The sequence below is a fragment of the Sesamum indicum genome, linkage group LG9 (genome assembly GCF_026168435.1).
Source record: "Sesamum indicum cultivar Baizhima isolate 11 linkage group LG9, ASM2616843v1, whole genome shotgun sequence".
Classification (NCBI taxonomy): domain Eukaryota; kingdom Viridiplantae; phylum Streptophyta; class Magnoliopsida; order Lamiales; family Pedaliaceae; genus Sesamum; species Sesamum indicum.
In genome coordinates, this window is record NC_142665.1 from 23,981,406 (window position 1) to 23,998,294 (window position 16,889).

The 16,889-nt window shown below is 36.5% G+C and overlaps 4 protein-coding genes and 1 non-coding gene across 5 annotated transcripts; 4 read left to right on the plus strand and 1 right to left on the minus strand.

The window, feature by feature from the left end:
* Window positions 1–2,481: 2,481 nt before the first annotated feature.
* On the minus strand, window positions 2,482–2,562 carry TRNAL-AAG (transfer RNA leucine (anticodon AAG)). Its single transcript has one exon. It is a non-coding gene; the product is annotated as a tRNA-Leu (tRNA).
* Window positions 2,563–4,160: 1,598 nt separating this feature from the next.
* On the plus strand, window positions 4,161–8,126 carry HSF4 (heat shock factor 4). The gene is made up of 2 exons (XM_011100835.3): window positions 4,161–4,854; window positions 7,236–8,126. The coding sequence occupies exons 1-2, from the start codon at window positions 4,651–4,653 to the stop codon at window positions 7,845–7,847; spliced, it is 816 nt and encodes a 271-aa protein (XP_011099137.1). The 5' UTR covers window positions 4,161–4,650; the 3' UTR covers window positions 7,848–8,126.
* Window positions 8,127–8,270: 144 nt separating this feature from the next.
* ACD2 (accelerated cell death 2 (ACD2)) lies at window positions 8,271–10,402 on the plus strand. The gene is made up of 2 exons (XM_011100836.3): window positions 8,271–8,799; window positions 9,600–10,402. The coding sequence occupies exons 1-2, from the start codon at window positions 8,461–8,463 to the stop codon at window positions 10,209–10,211; spliced, it is 951 nt and encodes a 316-aa protein (XP_011099138.1). The 5' UTR covers window positions 8,271–8,460; the 3' UTR covers window positions 10,212–10,402.
* Window positions 10,403–11,157: 755 nt separating this feature from the next.
* LOC105177624 (red chlorophyll catabolite reductase) lies at window positions 11,158–12,930 on the plus strand. Its single transcript, XM_011100837.3, has 2 exons — window positions 11,158–11,616; window positions 12,246–12,930. The coding sequence occupies exons 1-2, from the start codon at window positions 11,287–11,289 to the stop codon at window positions 12,855–12,857; spliced, it is 942 nt and encodes a 313-aa protein (XP_011099139.1). The 5' UTR covers window positions 11,158–11,286; the 3' UTR covers window positions 12,858–12,930.
* A 138-nt stretch (window positions 12,931–13,068) lies between these two features.
* On the plus strand, window positions 13,069–16,881 carry LOC105177627 (pentatricopeptide repeat-containing protein At5g39350-like). Its single transcript, XM_088884687.1, has one exon. The coding sequence runs from the start codon at window positions 13,715–13,717 to the stop codon at window positions 16,661–16,663; it is 2,949 nt and encodes a 982-aa protein (XP_088740813.1). The 5' UTR covers window positions 13,069–13,714; the 3' UTR covers window positions 16,664–16,881.
* The last annotated feature ends 8 nt before the right edge of the window (window positions 16,882–16,889 follow it).

The following is a 16,889-nucleotide window of genomic DNA, read 5'->3' on the forward strand; positions in this document are numbered from 1 at the left end:
AAAAATAATATTTTATTATTGAATGATCCTGTTATTAGAATTTTTTATAATTTGAAAAAGTATATATAACATCTCCAGGGCTTACTTTAGTCTAACAAATAAATCCCTCTATTAGTCAAATTTCATTGAATGTATTGATGTTAACAAACCACCTTCCCTGAGGTTCGGCATAATTACAAATGTCTTTTTGTTATTTGAAAAATTACAAATACCCCTGATTTTTTTTTTAAAGGATATGCCATTGATCTTAACTTATTTAAATAATTGCCCAATTATAAATCCTAATGGTTGTATTTCTCTAAATTTATGTGTGAGGGGCTACATTGTTATTGAAAATAAAAAGTAAGGAACCAAAATGATTTAAAGAGAAAAAGTTTTATATGGGTAAAATTAAAAATTCACCCACAGGAGGAACTAATTTCAAATGAGTTGAAAAAAATAAGGATTACTTTGAAGTTGAATCAAATGCAAGGGATTTACCCCTAAAATTATAGCAGATGTCGATTAATTATAGCCGAAATTTAAATTTTGTATTGGTTTTATTTGAACGTGATAGATAGCATTAATTTATTATAAATTTAGAGCGTAACTATTTATACTATAAGAAAATAATTAATGTTTTTTGTACTGCAAGTTTAGTAAGTATTTCTTCACAATCATCTCAATGCTACATCCGATATTTTGGGCACCAAGTATATAAATGATTGATACGTATTTTATTTTTTAAAATCACGAGGTATGAGCCCACTAGAAGAAAATTTATCATATAATCATGGCTAAATTTTATAACAAAAATTAAATAGTCGTAGTAATAATCACTGACCACGACCATGCAATAATTATCGACCGTAATGTTTACGAAATCAACTAAAATATTTGTCATGGTTAAAAATCATGTCAAAAACATCCGCCATTGCAAAAATAATTTTCACGGTAAATAAGCTAAATTTTTTTGCATAAACCATGATTAATATTTTAATCAATACCCAAAAAAAATTATAGCAAATAATAAATTTTTGTTTGAGTGGCCAATTATCCATACATTAGTGCACCAAATTAAACAATGATGTAGCACTTATTTGATCATTTCTTCACTAAGATCCAAATTGACCATAACTGCATGCATCTTGTTTCACTGTCGATCCATATCCTTTCGTTCCATTTCAATTTGGTCAAGGAGAGGAATTCACACTGCTGTGCTGTTTCAGTCTTATTCTTACATTAGATACTTCCAAATTTCCATTTCATTGCACCGCAACTTCTTTCCGTCCGCCCAACCTTTTGTTACTTTCACATTGGGGCAGTCAAACATATTGCAGTCTTTATTACAGGAAGGAAACGGAAAGAGAACGTCTGATGATGTTTGGTCATAGGTAGAAAGTTGTACAGATTGAAGGACGTTTGTCGTAGCCCATCAATTTCTGGATATTTTTGTCCCGCCTTCGACTTCAAATGTAAACTGCATACCGCATTCCGACATACAATTAATATAGTCTAGAAAGTGGACTAACATTATCGGTATGTTTTTTTTTTTTTTTAACGTGGGTTCAAGTCATACCGATCGTGGTATTTAGTCTACTCTTAATAGATTTATATTGTTCTTTTTTTTCTTTTCACTTTGAATTTGTTGGTCGATTTAGAAATGATTAATAGTTCTGACACGAGAGGGTATTATTAAGAAAAGAATTCCAACTAATAAGTGGACTTAAAATTTATTATAATAGCACAAAATATAGTTTATAACGCATGTTCGAAGATTTTTAGATACTTTATAACATAGAATTATTCAAATAAATAGAAAAAAACTATTATTTTATACTTAAAATCCTTAATTTTTAATTCAAATACTAGCGAGATTTACTCAAAGATAGACATTTTGCTATATAGCTGTTGTTGACCAAGTCTGGGACCTGCTATGGTACAGTGCTATAAAAGTGGTCTATGTTGAAATTTAACTTATTTTATTTTCTCCAATGAGTATTATTAAAATTAATGAGATTACAAGTAATTAAATTTACATAATATTTTTTAGTTTTATGATATCACGTATTACTCACATCTAACATTTTATAACTTCACATTCATAATTCTACCACACCTTTCTATATACGTAATCTTGTCGAGTAAAACTTAAAATCTCGTAATTACAACAAAATTTCGGTATCTTTTCTTGGACCAGATTGCCCTTGAAATAAAACAGCCTTATGATTATTGATTTAAAGAATGAATGGTAAAGGTTGTTTTTACATAATATTTTAAAGCGACTAATTCAAATACAAAATTAAGAAACATAGTCCGACATACATTCATGGAATATGAAATTTAACTACTTCCTACAATATGGTTTAATAAAGACAACAAGTAATAAAAAAAGTATAATATTTAAAATTATATAATGTGTCTGTCTTTTTGGAAAGAAAATATAGAAAGAAAAAAAATCCCCACATGGCAGCACATATAATCAAGATTCTTTTCGTGATTTGTTGAGAGTGGGATTCGAACCCACGCCCTTTCGGACCAGAACCTTAATCTGGCGCCTTAGACCAACTCGGCCATCTCAACTTACACAGCAGATTCATAAAGAAAAGAAGGATGCCTTATATTTTTGTTGACGACTTCTATGAGAAGCCACGATTTCTTCTTCCAACATTATTTAATAATTTAAGAATACCAGATGAGATAGAACAACTTGTAATTAATGAATTTATCGTCTTCGACGTCAACACGAAAAGAAAAAGAAAATAATATCAATAAGAAAGAGTTACTACCCGTATAGTAAAGGAATGTATTGGTTAAAGATATATATCATATACTATATGTAGCTAGATTAAAATTATTTTTAGTATTATACTTACAGAAATAATTAAATTATTATTTATGTAAATCAATTCATTGTGTCTGATCCAATGAATGTTGTATTTGAACTATGTTTTGAGATAGACAAATTAATTTCAATCAGAGTAAGAATGGGTATATGAGAATGCAACAGTTACCTCAACTACTGAAGTTAATTTGGTTTATAAGGAACTAGGTCGAGAGGAAGAACTTAACAAATGGTACAAGTTACGCACCATTTGCATGAACCAACATACCAAATTCTGGGCTTTATAGAAAAGGCATAATCAACAGTTGTCATAATAGACTGTCAGTTGGATCAATAAAAAACGAGCAAATTCCAACAATATCAAAACTCGTTCGATCTAATTAATTACTTTCAGTAAATTAAATAAAATTTCCAAAGATCATTTTTGGAAGTGGAAAATGATGCGATCGAACTGGTTGTACGAGAGCCTTTTGAATTTGTAGGAAATAAATTTAAAATCAATATGTGCTACAATTATTAGAATCGTCCCCACAAAAACACTCTAATGATCAAATTATGAACATGGCCTAAGAGGTCTTGTGGCCTAAAACACAACTGTGTTCTCTATAGATTGCATGGGTAGAATCGAGAGTGAGTAACACAGTCCCCAACATGACGTTGTCCCTTGGCCGTGTACTTGATGGGCGCGAGCTGCACATAGGGGGTAGAGGCCAGCATAGTCGAAGGATTTCATTCTTGTACTATTAATAAAAGTTACATTTTATCTAAAAAAATGTCTTGTAGTCGTGACTCAATAACTACATAAAGGAGTATTGACAACCTTCACTCAATGTACAAAACCTAATGAGCTTTTTAAATACCACGTATTCAATTATAAAAAGTGTATTTTATAGATTGTCAAATTAGATTGGCCCAACTCGACTTAACCCGTCCAAAAACACAAGACGCAAATCCTCATCAATTAAGTCATTTGGAGCTTCTTCCACAAGGGGCAAGAAGGGTACAACATCCTTTTACCCACGTAAGATGAAAAAAGATCAACACAAGAGAAACTCAAATGCTAACATTTCTTTGTAGAAAACTAATCACGTTGACTAGGTAAATATCGCCCACAAAGTTGTAATCAAGAGAGGAGATATTCAACAAACATAAAAAATATTTTTCCACACTCCAGCAAACTAAAATATTAATAGTATAGATGAAGAAATTCACAAAACAAACAAACAGAGCATTGATATAGTTGGATTGGATGAGAGGGGGTCAGAAAAATGAGGACGACAGGGAGGAGGAGGAGACAAAGCCGCGCAGATTTCTTACTTAGGTTGGTTGTTGGAAAAGTTTGAAATAGTAGTAAAGTCCGTTGTAATTTCTAAATTGTTCTAGAAACCCCATGTCACTTTCTTTGGACCGCCCCATTATTTTTCTCTTTCCCTTTCTCTTCTCACTATTTAAATTCCCCAACACCCATAACGCTCTTCTACTCTAGAAAAAAGAAGCAAGAATCAACTGCTGCCTGCAACCTGCAACCTGCAACTACTCTCTTCCTTTCCTTCTCCGTAGAAGTTATGGTCTGGCGGATTATCAGATCATCATCATCATCAACCAATGGAAGTTGCTAAAGTCCCAAAGCACGATCTCGTCCATTCTCGCGTTTTTCTCTTCGGATTTTACTGCTGGGGTTGGGAATTCCTCACTGCCCTTTTGCTCTTTAGTTGCTGATTCATCGTTTATATATATAGTATAAATTTAATTCTGTGGAGGGAGAAGACAAGTGTGAAGTGGGTTTTTTGTTTTTGCGATTTTGATTTTGTTGGATTGGTGAGGAAATGGGGCAAAGGTCTGTTCCGGCGCCGTTTTTGACGAAGACGTACCATTTGGTGGATGATCCGAAGACGGACGACGTGATCTCGTGGAACGAGGCTGGTACGACGTTTGTGGTGTGGAAAACAGCGGAATTCGCTAAGGATTTGCTGCCTAATTACTTCAAGCACAACAATTTCTCCAGCTTCGTTCGTCAGCTCAATACCTATGTAAGTAATGACTCTCCTTCTTCATTAGTTTCCTCAATTCATTCTCGTGTCTTGTACGTATGTACGTATATATGAAGGGAGTAATATAATTAATGTTTCTGTCCCACAATTGAATGTGGTCCGCTTTAATGAAGAAGAGTGTGATTACCATTGTAACTATAGGCAAAAGATCAATTAATAGCCAAAAATATACTATAATTTGTTTATTTATAATAACAGATGAGTGCATAAATTGCATTAAATTGAAAAGATATGTAATAAAGTAGCTCAACCTACTTTTTGCATCTATTGACTCCACCACATAAAGCATCGAAGAAATTGTTCTGTAATATTCTTCTTGCATAGCTTTATATTCGTGTTTGTTTGTGTGTGTGTGTGTGTGTGTGTGTGTGAGAGAGAGAGAGAGAGAGAGAGAGAGAGAGAGAGAGAGAGCTTGTGTAGAAGAAGTTTCTCGTGTTGAACTTTATTTGATTTCACACGTACCAAACAAGGACTTAAGGATACAAAATGTGATTGTTTACCGGCGTTTGACTTTAAGCGAAAAGGTTGTAGGTGGGGAAGTGGTCCGGCTTTCATTCTCTTACCTGTCTGTCTAGATAAAACTGCGACTACCCAACAAACAAGCGCCCACCTAATTTTTCGGCAAATATGGTAAGAATGGTGTGATGTTTGGGAGATGGGTAGTGCTTATCTTAGGACCAATAGCGCCACATAAACAATTTGCTTGCTGGCTAGGAAAAATTCTTACCTAAATAAGAAATAATTACAGAGCAAGCGTGATATATTTATCAATCAATTCTTTTTAAATTATACACAATTACACAATAAATATATTATTTTTGTCACATAATTGATTTAAATCCGATTAATTTCAATCTGGATTAAAATTTTCATACAAAAAACAAATATTTGTTTGTCGAGCGTAACACGTTTTCAGATTTCATTTGATGAGTTTGATTATTATTATTGTTCTCCTTTTGTTTTTACCGATTTAAATACTAAATCGTTTTCTTGCTTTACTGTGATCAAGACAGAAGCCTATGTTACAAAAAAAGAAAAAATACTTTTGAGATTTTTAAAGTTCCTTGGACAGATTCTCACATCTAACGTGGTGATATTTTAACAATAATACAACGTAGATCCTACAACCTTGATTATTATATGATACGATCTTTACGTAGGATTCTCTGTCCGAACGTGTTGATTTGTATTTTTTCGAACTTGGTCTTCTACAAATGAGTGGTAATATCATATATTGTCTTTGATAATAGTATAGATATGTTAGTTTCTTCCAGATGTCCAATATAATAGTGAGAGCATACGTAGAGAGAGAATAGAGAAGTTCAACGAGGGTGGGCGCTGTACAGTATACAAACCTACATGCGTCGAGGCGTTGGTCGGAATAAGCAATTGACCCAAAGTTTAAACTTTTCCGAATTGACGGCTGAGATGGCAATTTTTTCTTCCTATGCCGCTGTTGGGAGTCAACATCATCATGTGATGTGGTTTTACAATTGTTAAAGTTGTAAGAAATGAGGTGTCAGAAGTGAATTTAGTCTTGATTTTAGGTGGGACGTGACGGCTTGCATTTGTAGTGCGATTTAGAGGAATCTAGAGAACCATAAAACATGGTTGGAAGTGCTTTTATTTGTGATGGTAATTGATTTAAGCTAGAAAAAATGAAGGTAATCTTTATAGATTATTTCTCTGGTTAATTCAAGAACAAGTTGTTGGAATAGTTATTCTAGTTAAGTTTTGAAAACACGGACAATGATAGTAGTCCTTGATGCCTAAGTTAATGGAGTTGATGCTTTGAATCGACAAATTATCTGATCGAGAATTATTTATAAAAGATGGTTTAGTTGAACTAAACACATTAATATGACCAGAATCAATCCTAAATTTGAGATATATTGAGTGCGTATGTCATTCATTCCATTTTGAAAATTTCTTATATAGATTATATTGGTCGAATTTAAATAATAATACTTGTGTTGTATACTTATTATATGATTAATTGGTTATCTTCTAATATTGTATGTGAATAAGTGTACTTTACCTGTCGTATAATTGGTTCAAATTTGACCAGATTCGATCAGGATTATAATTTTAGATCAGGATTATAATTTTAGATCAACAGTACCCCTAATAACAAGAGAAGTAGATTCGTGAAGTTTTTGGTAAGTTGAAGTGAGGTTGGGGTATTTAGGTCTTTGTAGTAATATGTAATGGTGGAACCCATAATACAAGTAATGATAACATAATTGTGTAATATTTTCAACAACGAAATGAGTTAGTTCGGATGTTACTTGTGTTGTAAATTTACGTTGTCAGTTAAAAGTTGAGAAAATTGATGTTTCCTTACGCATGCCTTTGCTCAGGGTTTTCGGAAAACTGTTCCGGACAAATGGGAATTCGCCAATGAAAACTTCAAGCGTGGAGAAAAAGAGCTGCTCGCGCAAATTCGCCGCCGGAAAACCGCATCTACGCAGAACCCAGGCAGCGGGAAGCCTGGAGCCGCCGACAATCTTGCTTCACCGGCGAGCTCCGGTGAGGACTTGGGGTCAAGCTCCACGTCGTCTCCTGATTCCAAGAACCCTGGATCTCTGGAGACGCACGTGTCGGCTCAGCTCGCTGATTTGTCCGGCGAGAACGAGAAGCTGAGGAAAGATAACCAAATGCTGAGCTCGGAGCTTGCACAAACCAGGAAGCAATGCGATGAGTTGATAGCTTTCCTGACTCAGCGTGTGAAGGTGGCTCCTGAGCAGATCAGCCACATTATGAATCTGCAGGTGGGTGGCGGAAATTCTGATTGTGATGATCACGAAACTGAGAATTGTATGAAATTGTTCGGGGTGATGGTGAAAAAGAAGAGGGGTTGTAGTGAGAATACGGATTTTTCAGGGCCAAATAGGAAAGAAACAAAAACAAGTATGGAGGTTAGTGTTCCATGGTTGAAGATCTCGGAGGAGAGCAGCAAGGTATGTAACTGACCACCAGATCATGCCACGTGTTCTTGGATAGGGCAGACATTATTAAGGTAGCGTAGAAAGAGTGTCCAACCGTAAGGCTGCGATGTTGTAAGGCCAGAAATAAAGGAGTTTTCTTCATCAAATTGATAAAATTCCTCCAGTTATATATGATGATGACGAGTTGGAAGATCAAAAGCAAATGGGTTTTCCCTTCTCACATTTTAATGTAAATTTTCAGTTCTTGGAGTCTATGTTTGTATACGGACAATTGAACACTTGTATAAATTTAAGTGTTTCTTATATTGTCGCGACGTTCCTTTATAATTTTCCGCAAAAGGATATTTCAGTCTCTTTGTCGGAAGAGGCGGGCTTGGAGTAGGATGTCTGAATTGGGCCTTCTTGCCCATTTTGATTGGTTGGGCCACGACGAAGACATAGTAGCCCAACTACACTACACTATTGATAGGCCTGGAACTTAATATCTCCTGAATTAATATTCCTTTTATTATTAGAAATTCACGAAATAAACATTACACAAAACAAATAGTAATCCAACACACTCACAGTGCTGCCACTGCCATTGGCCGGCTATAAATATCTGGTATGTGCTTAAAACGGGAAAGCGGAAAAGCTGATGGCAATGATTTCTGGCGGTTTCTCATACTCCGCGTTGCGTCTCCGACTGCCTTCTTGTTCCATTCCAAGTTCTCGCCTTCCAGTATCAAGAACCCGATCTTCAGGCTCGTCAGCATCCATGGACTCCGGCGATGAGCTGAGACAGAAATACATGGAGTTTCCTTATGTCTCCGGCCCGCACAGAGACCTGATGGTGGAGCTGCTATCTTCTGTGGAAACCAGGCTTGGATCCTCGCTGCAACCTTGTACTCTTCCACCCCATGTACGACATTTTGGGAATCCTGCTGGCACCGCTTATGCTTGTATCCAGCTCAGACACGGGCTGCCTTCTTCTCAGGTACCTTCTTCTTCTCTATCCTTTCTTTTTATTTTTACTTTTTAGATGCTTGAAAGTGATTGTTTTTGCTTTAGTGTGAAAATAGTTAGGAATTAAGATGTGGGCTTTTCTTGGAGTGTTAGTGTATGGCTGTTCTGGTAACGAAACGATAAAAAATTCTAACTTGGCTGGAGTTTGATTGACTTAATTTGAACTAATTATGTAACAAGTGTAATATATTATTTTGATTAATGTATTGTTCAAGAAGATTATTAATTAGATCAAAGCTGTTTTGAATAAAAAATTTCACGAAAAGGTGTAGTGCTAATAAGCCTGGGCTTTGGGGTGAGGGGTTGGAGGGGATCACATGAAAGAAAATCAAAACCAAGAAAAATGTGAGAATTAGTAGTGCCCCGATGGTTGTATGTTGATATAAGCTTCCGGTTCATGCTTTATTTAAAATAAAATAATATTAAAGGAAATTTCATTAACCAAATCCAAGATTCATGTAATGATTCAGGCAATGAGTGAGAAACCTCGTACTTATATAATAAGCATAAATTCCTGGTTGTCTTGCTCACATGTGGTTGAAAAGGGGTTAAGTTCTACCAACCCCTGCTTATATAACTGCAAACTTTACGGATACTTTACACATGAGTTCTGTGGAAACTTTACTTGCTCACTTCGTTATATGACTTGTGCAAGTTGGTTAGAGAACATGGTACTGAAGCACTCACGCTATGTTTAGACTATAGCTTCTCGAACTATATGCCAGATCGATCATATTCTCAAGTTCTTAGGACAATCTGAATATGTATTAGATTGATTTCATATTGGGAGGTTGGATTCACAGCAAGTTGCCATCTGGCGGAGCCTTGAACATAACGAGCCTCTCAGGCTATCTGAATTCCTCGACTGATGCCCCAAACTTCCGCCTGGAGCTCATCCAGAGCATCCCAACTTCGCTCATCCTAGTTCTTGATTTGACTCCACGAAAAGACCTCATCTTGCACCCCCATCACCTCAAAACCTATTATGAAGATACTCTATTGGACAGATACAGGCAACGCCTCCATATGCTGCCAGAGGTGAGTCCTTACATCTCACCGTCTCTGTATGTACGAGCTGCTGTTTCTCCGACAGCAATTCTAGTCAGCATAGACGTTGGAGCCGGTGAAACAACAAATATTGAAGAGATCATCCGGGACCATGTTGGTCCCGTCGCCAAGGAGTTGCTCCAATTTTGGATTGAGTCATGCGCCTGTACTGAGAGACGTGTTGGGGAGCCCGAGACGGCGTATTTAGCTGAAAGGGATCGAATAATAAAGAATAAAACTATCGAGCTGGATCTTGGCTCAAGTTTCCCAAGGTTGTTCGGACAAGATGTAGCTGATAGAGTATTAACTGTCCTAAAAGAACATTACAACAAGTAGTTCTCTGCTTTCTAGATGTCAATATTGACATTTACTGTGCAAATCGCTTGCAGTTATAGTAAGAGTATGTAGCTGCTTGGTCTTCATTATTTACACGTTTTCTATAGTCCCTACTGCATAGCTTCGCCACATCAACTTTTTTTAAGTAACAAATATTATTAGTAAGGAAAAATTTATTAGATTGCCGTTAATTCTGTGTTGTTATTTTAATATTTCAATAAAAAATAATATTTATAATTATATTAAATTGTAGAGAGCTTGTTCTAATTTATTTATTTATTTTTTTTTTGGCTAATATGGAAGGGCATTTTTTGAGTTTATCATTTTTTTTTTTTGACAGAACCAACGGATGTTAATATTAGGGATATTAATAATTCCCTAAAAAATGAGGTTGTTACTATAATTAGGCCAAGCCATAGAAATTTGCATGTAATTTACCCTAAAATGAAAGTCTTTTTATACTCCCTCATTTTCAAAGATGGAAATTTTATCCATATTAAATTTAATTGAACTGAATCAATCATATAACAAATAAAATTGTATTTATTATATAACTAATCACTCTTTAATTACACCTTTCTCTAATAAGATTTAGTATAATTATATATAATTTTTTTTATGATTTAAAAGATTACATCTAGTTTATTGACATTTGTTTCTACTCGAAAATAAATGCAATCATTAATAAAATTTATGAAATTTGCTGACATTGGCAAAAGAGTAGAATAAAAATTCATATTTATCTATAATTGACTTATTACAAATTCATTACACATTAAACAATTTTTCTCTGATCGAAGTACTGTTGTATATTTTCACACTGATATATATATATATATATATATAGTTAAGAGTATTAAATATAATTTCAAAAATTATAAAAAAATTACTTCATAAAGAGCAACGTAATTTATCCTTTTCTAACTATACATCACTTACAGCGGAAGTGTATGTTAATTGATTTAGATAGTAGCGGGCAGCCAAACTCAATCTGCGTTGGAATTTCACATCAATAATTGGTGCTAGGCTACAAATGTATCTCACCAGTGCCTAAAACGAGAAAGTAGAAGCTCTTATGGCTGTAATTTCTGGGTGTTTCTCATACTCCGCTTTCCATTTCCCACTGCCTTCTTGTTCCACTCCAAGTTCTCGCCTTTCAGTGTCAAGAATCCGATTGTCAGCTTCCATGAATTCCAGCGATGAGCTTAGAGCCAAATTGATGGAGTTTCCGCATGTCTCTGCCCCGCACAGAGACCTAATGGTGGAGCTGCTATCCTCTGTGGAAACCCGCCTTGGCTCCTCGCTGCAACCTTGTATTCTCCCACCCGATGTACAACGCTTTGAGAATCCTGCTGGCACCGCCTCTGCTTCTCTCCAGCTCAGACCCGGCCTGCCTTCTTCTCAGGTATCCTCTTCTTATGATTTTTGTATTTTCTAAAATAATTTTAGATACTTAAAAGTAATTTTTTTGCTGTAGTATGAAATTAATTAGATTTTAAGACGTGGGGTTTTCTTGGGGTGTTTGAATATAGCTGTGATCTTTAGATTTCTGCTAAACATGATGTTGGTGTAGTAGTTCGGATGATGAAATGAGATAGCGTATGGAATCAAATCACATGTTGATATAGATGCTTTTTCTCGTTTGAAGAATTTAATGAACTGGAAGAAAAGTTAAAAGGGAAATTTCATTGATCAAATTCATAGAAATTTGATTGAGGTAATGACTGAGAAACATCCTACCTATGTAAGCACAAATTCCTCGTCTTATTGTTCATATGTGGTTGGAAATATTGTAGTGTGTGCCAAAATGATAAGAAAAAAGCTGTTGAATTCCACCAACAACTGCTTGTGAAAGTGCAAACTTTCTTGATGCTCTTAATTTTACCTCAAGAGTATACTCTCACTTTAACTTGCGAATGCAAATGGAACAAGTCATGGTATTGAAGTACTAGCAATATGTTTAGGATTTATAGTTTCTTGAATTACATGCCAGATCGAATTCTCAAGTTCTAGGAAAATCTGAATATGTATCAGATTGATCTCATATTGGGAGGTTGGATTCACTGCAAGTTGCCGTCTGGAGGAGCCTTGAACATAACGAGCCTCTCTGGCTATTTGAAAGCCTCGACTGATGCGCCGCACTTCCTGCTGGATCTCATCCAGGGCAGCCCGACTTCGCTTGTCCTAATTCTTGATTTGAGTCCAAGAAAAGACCTCATCTTGCACCCCAATCACCTCAAGACCTACTATGAAGATACACAATTGGACAGACACAGGCAACGCCTTCATACGCTGCCGGAGGTGAGACCTTATTTCTCACCGTCTCTTGGTGTACGAGCTCTTCTTTCTCCGACAGCAATAATAGTCACCATAGATGTTGGAACCAGTGAGACAACAAATATTGAAGAGATCATTCGGGACCATGTTGGTCCAGTTGCAAAGGAGTTACTGCAATTTTGGATCGAATCATGCGCCTGTCCTGAGAGACATGTTGAGGAGTCTGAAATGGCTTATTTAGCTGAAAGGGATCGAATAATTAAGAATACAGCTATCGAGGTGGATCTTGGTTCGAGTTTCCCAAGGTTGTTCGGGCAAGATGTAGCTGATAGAGTATTAACTTTCCTAAAAGAATATTACAACAAATAATTTTCTGCCATCTAGATGTCTTCTAGGCATTTATTGCCAAATCTTTTGCGTATAGTAAGTTTATTGGTCTCCATATTCACCATCTTAGTTCATGTATATGTTTATATAGCCCCTACTGTATAGTTCCACTACAAAATATGAATTTATATCTTAAAAAATGCAATATGACAGATTAGTCCATCACACGATAAGGTAAAATCATCAACACCCTCATCCAGTGTTGTGGCATATTTCTTGCAAGATGTGAACCTACCCCCATCTTCTTTGAAACTGATTTTCAGACGTCCAACGTTACTCTATATGGCATGATGAACCATGTAAATAGTTGCACTTATAAAGGTAAACTTTATATGCGCTGGATGTGAACAAAATTCTTAGTCTGGAAAATCTTTGTCTTGACTAGGTTTCCATGGATCAAACTAGTTACATGATAAGTGCAGTACACTTGCATATGACCGACTATTCTTTTTTAATTGTACATTACACACGTGTCATGTTAACATATAATCAATTCATGTATGATCACATACAATTTGGGCTCTATGATCCATCCATGTCTGATCAGGCTCTCTTTCTCCTAAGAAATGAGCATACATATGAGGGAAGATAGATAATAATATAGGAATTTACGACTGAAATGAGGTGAAGTATCGTTTGTTGAGCAAGAAAGAAGTTTTAAATCATGTGAAACCACTGATGTAATTCCTCTTGCACAATAGAAGTCTGAATCGTGGGAAACGGCAGATACCTGTAATGATGAAGTAAAAAGAAGGTAGCAGTTTATTCAAATATTCAGACTTCAATACAGCCAAACAACTAATACTACGTAATAACAGTACGATGATGCTGAAATCTTCATGGCGTGCTTACTGTCTCGTGCTTCTCTACGACGTCCATTTATGCCATATTTTTGCTCGCATCTCTCAACATCCAATCACTCGCTTCATACGAATCCCGATTTCACCAACTATTATCTTTCTGTGTTACCATTCTGCCGGAAGAGCCGAGACTTGGAGGCCTTAAAATCTCTTCTAATAGTACGTGGATTGATCAGCCACCAGCCTTTAGTTAAACACTTCATTGATCAGTGCTGCCATCTGGGTTTTCCGAATCTAGCTCTTTCAGCGTTCAAAACAATCGAAAAACCGAGTCTTTACTTGCAGAATTTAGTTCTCAGGAGCTTATCTTATGATGGGTTGTTTGAAGATGTGATGTACTTTTATCAAACATGTCGAGACTCTGGATTTTCGTCTGATAATTACACTTACCCTTTTGTGATCAAGGCGTGTGCAGCTTTATGTGATGTCTGGTTCGGTAGAATGATGCATTGTGTTGTTTTGAAGAGTGGGTTTGGAGAGAATCTGGTTGTGCAAACTGCGCTTCTAGATTTCTATTCCAAAGTCGGTGAAATGGGAAATGCACGTAAGTTGGTTGATGAAATTTCTCAACCAGATGTGGTTGCTTGGAATGCTTTGATTTCTGGATATTCTGTTAATAGGTTTGATTTTGAGGTTCTTCAGGTTCTTCAAGACATGCACACCATGTCTGTGAAGCCTAATTCCAGCACGTTTGCAAGTGTGTTTCCTGTGTGCTCCCGTGTTGGAGTTGATGACGTTGGTACTTCTGTTCATGGATTGGCTTATAAACTTGGATATACGGAGGAGGAATCTCTAGTGCCGGCTTTAATTTCAATGTATGCTAATAGTGGGAACTTGTTGGCTGCTAGACACATTTTTGATACTTCAACGAGAAACAATATTGCCATATGGAATGCAATAACTTCTGCTTACACACGGAACCATAGACCGGAAGACGCTGTTCCAGTGCTTCAAGCAATGCTACGAAATGATATAAAGCCGAATATGGTAACTTTTGTGTCTCTGCTTCCCTCTTCTGAAAATCTTGGCTGCATTTATGTTGAGTCCTTCCATGCATATTTAGTGAAATTTGGATTTGAGGAAGAGCTCTCTGTTGTCACAGCTCTTCTCTCAGTGTATGCTAAACTAGGGAATATGGATTCAGCTGAGTTCCTTTTCCATAATATACGTGTAAGGAACCTCCTGTTTTGGAATTCAACGGTGTCAGCATATGCTGGCCATGGCCTCTGTGAGCAGAGTCTTGAAGCATTCTGTCTCATGCAGAAGGATGGTTTTGTTCCAGATGCAATCTCGATTGTCAGTCTTCTTTCTTCATGCTCTGAAATGAGTGCCACTTTGCTCGGAAAGTCTGCACATGCTTTTAGTATCAAAAAGGGTATTGATTTAAACCTCAATGCATCCAATGCACTGTTGGCATTTTATTGTGATAGCAAAAAATTGGTCTATTCTTTCAGGATTTTTGAAAGAATGGTTGAAAAAAATGTTGTTTCATGGAACACAATGATTTCTGGGTGTGTAGATAATGGAGAATCAGAGAGAGCAATATTCCTATTCCATCAGATGAGGCAAGGAGGAGTAAACTTTGATTTGGTGACATTGATAACTATCCTTCCCTCTTGCCGTGAGTGTCAAAATCCGTTGCTTGGTTTAGCAATTCATAGCTATGCTCTCAAGACTGCTTTGACAACTGATATTTCCTTAGTTAACGCCCTTGTTAGCATGTACATCAATTGTGAAGAGCTTGATGCAGCAAGGTTACTCTTTGACGATATGCCAGATAAAACTGTGGTTTCATGGAATGCTGTTCTAACCGGCTACCGTTGTCATAACTTACACAAGGAGACCATCGAATTGTTTAATCAAATGATAGAGGAGGGTCAAACACCAAACTATGTAACTTTGCTTAATGTGTTGCCTGCATGCCACACCCTTCCTCAAGGTAAATCCATTCATGGTTATATCATTAGGAGGATGATTCCACTAGAAACTCCTCTTCTCACATCTCTGATGATCATGTACGCCAGATTGGAAAACTTACCATCATGGTTGAAGCTGTTCCATATTGGAGATAAGACAAGTATTTCTCTGTGGAACACTGTTATATCTGCAAATCTACTTTCAAAAGATGGTTCTATGGCATTTTCCTTCTTCCGTGAGCTGCTGCGGAACAAAATCGAGCCTGATGATGTTACAGTTCTGAACCTCATTTCAGCTTGTGTCCACCTCAAGAACTTGCACATTTCAAACTCTGTCTTGGGTTATCTGGTAAGAAAAGGATTCGACAAACACGTGGCAATTAGTAATGCCTTGATCGATATGTATGCAAAATGTGGGAACATCTCTTGTGCAAGGATGCTCTTTGAGGCAATGGCACAAAAGGACACCATTTCTTGGAGTATAATTATAAATGGTTACAGGTTGCATGGTGACGTTGAAGCCGCTCTTGCTCTTTACACACGGATGAAACTTCTTGGTTTGAAACCTGACAAAGCTACCTACCTGAGTGTATTATCAGCTTGCAGCCATGGGGGTTTTGTCGAACAGAGCAGGAAAATTTTCGACTCTATGATACACGAAGATGGTGTGTACCCAGGGCTGGAGCATTATGCATGCATGGTCGATCTTGTTGGTAGAACAGGCCGCTTGAATGAGGCATATGAACTTGTCAAAAATTTACCACATAAACCTTCCTCAAACATCCTTGGATCACTATTAGGTGCTTGTCTAAGTCATGGAAATTACCAGCTTGGAGAGGAAATAGGTAGGTTGCTCCTAGATATGAACCCAAAAGATTCTGGGTCCTATGTGATTCTCCATAATATCTATGCCGCTGCAGGAAAGTGGGTAGATGCCAACAATGTGAGGCTGGCGATGGAACAGAAGCAATTCAGTAAATCTCCAGGCGTCAGCATTCTTGATGGAATATAATTTTCCTGCAGTTTGTGATATGATATTGTTCAGTATAAACCAACAGGAGAATAACTCAAGCCCAGGCTGGTGTCAATAATAGACACTTTAAGACAGGTAAACCCAATCTCTGTCCGGTGTTACGATTGTCTAGATACCAAGAAGACCACTATTTATAAGGATCAACATTGAGATAAGGACATTATAGAGAACCTCAAGTTGATCAACATCAAATAACTGGAACAAA

Excerpts from the sequence above, each read along its gene's own strand:
- HSF4 (XM_011100835.3), top strand. The coding sequence starts at position 4,651 with ATGGGGCAAAGGTCTGTTCCGGCGCCGTTTTTGACGAAGACGTACCAT. Across the intron at positions 4,855-7,235 it reads TTCGTCAGCTCAATACCTAT|GGTTTTCGGAAAACTGTTCC; the intron begins GTAAGTAATGAC and ends GCCTTTGCTCAG.
- ACD2 (XM_011100836.3), top strand. The coding sequence starts at position 8,461 with ATGGCAATGATTTCTGGCGGTTTCTCATACTCCGCGTTGCGTCTCCGA. Across the intron at positions 8,800-9,599 it reads ACGGGCTGCCTTCTTCTCAG|ATTGATTTCATATTGGGAGG; the intron begins GTACCTTCTTCT and ends AATATGTATTAG.
- LOC105177624 (XM_011100837.3), top strand. The coding sequence starts at position 11,287 with ATGGCTGTAATTTCTGGGTGTTTCTCATACTCCGCTTTCCATTTCCCA. Across the intron at positions 11,617-12,245 it reads CCGGCCTGCCTTCTTCTCAG|ATTGATCTCATATTGGGAGG; the intron begins GTATCCTCTTCT and ends AATATGTATCAG.
- LOC105177627 (XM_088884687.1), top strand. The coding sequence starts at position 13,715 with ATGGCGTGCTTACTGTCTCGTGCTTCTCTACGACGTCCATTTATGCCA.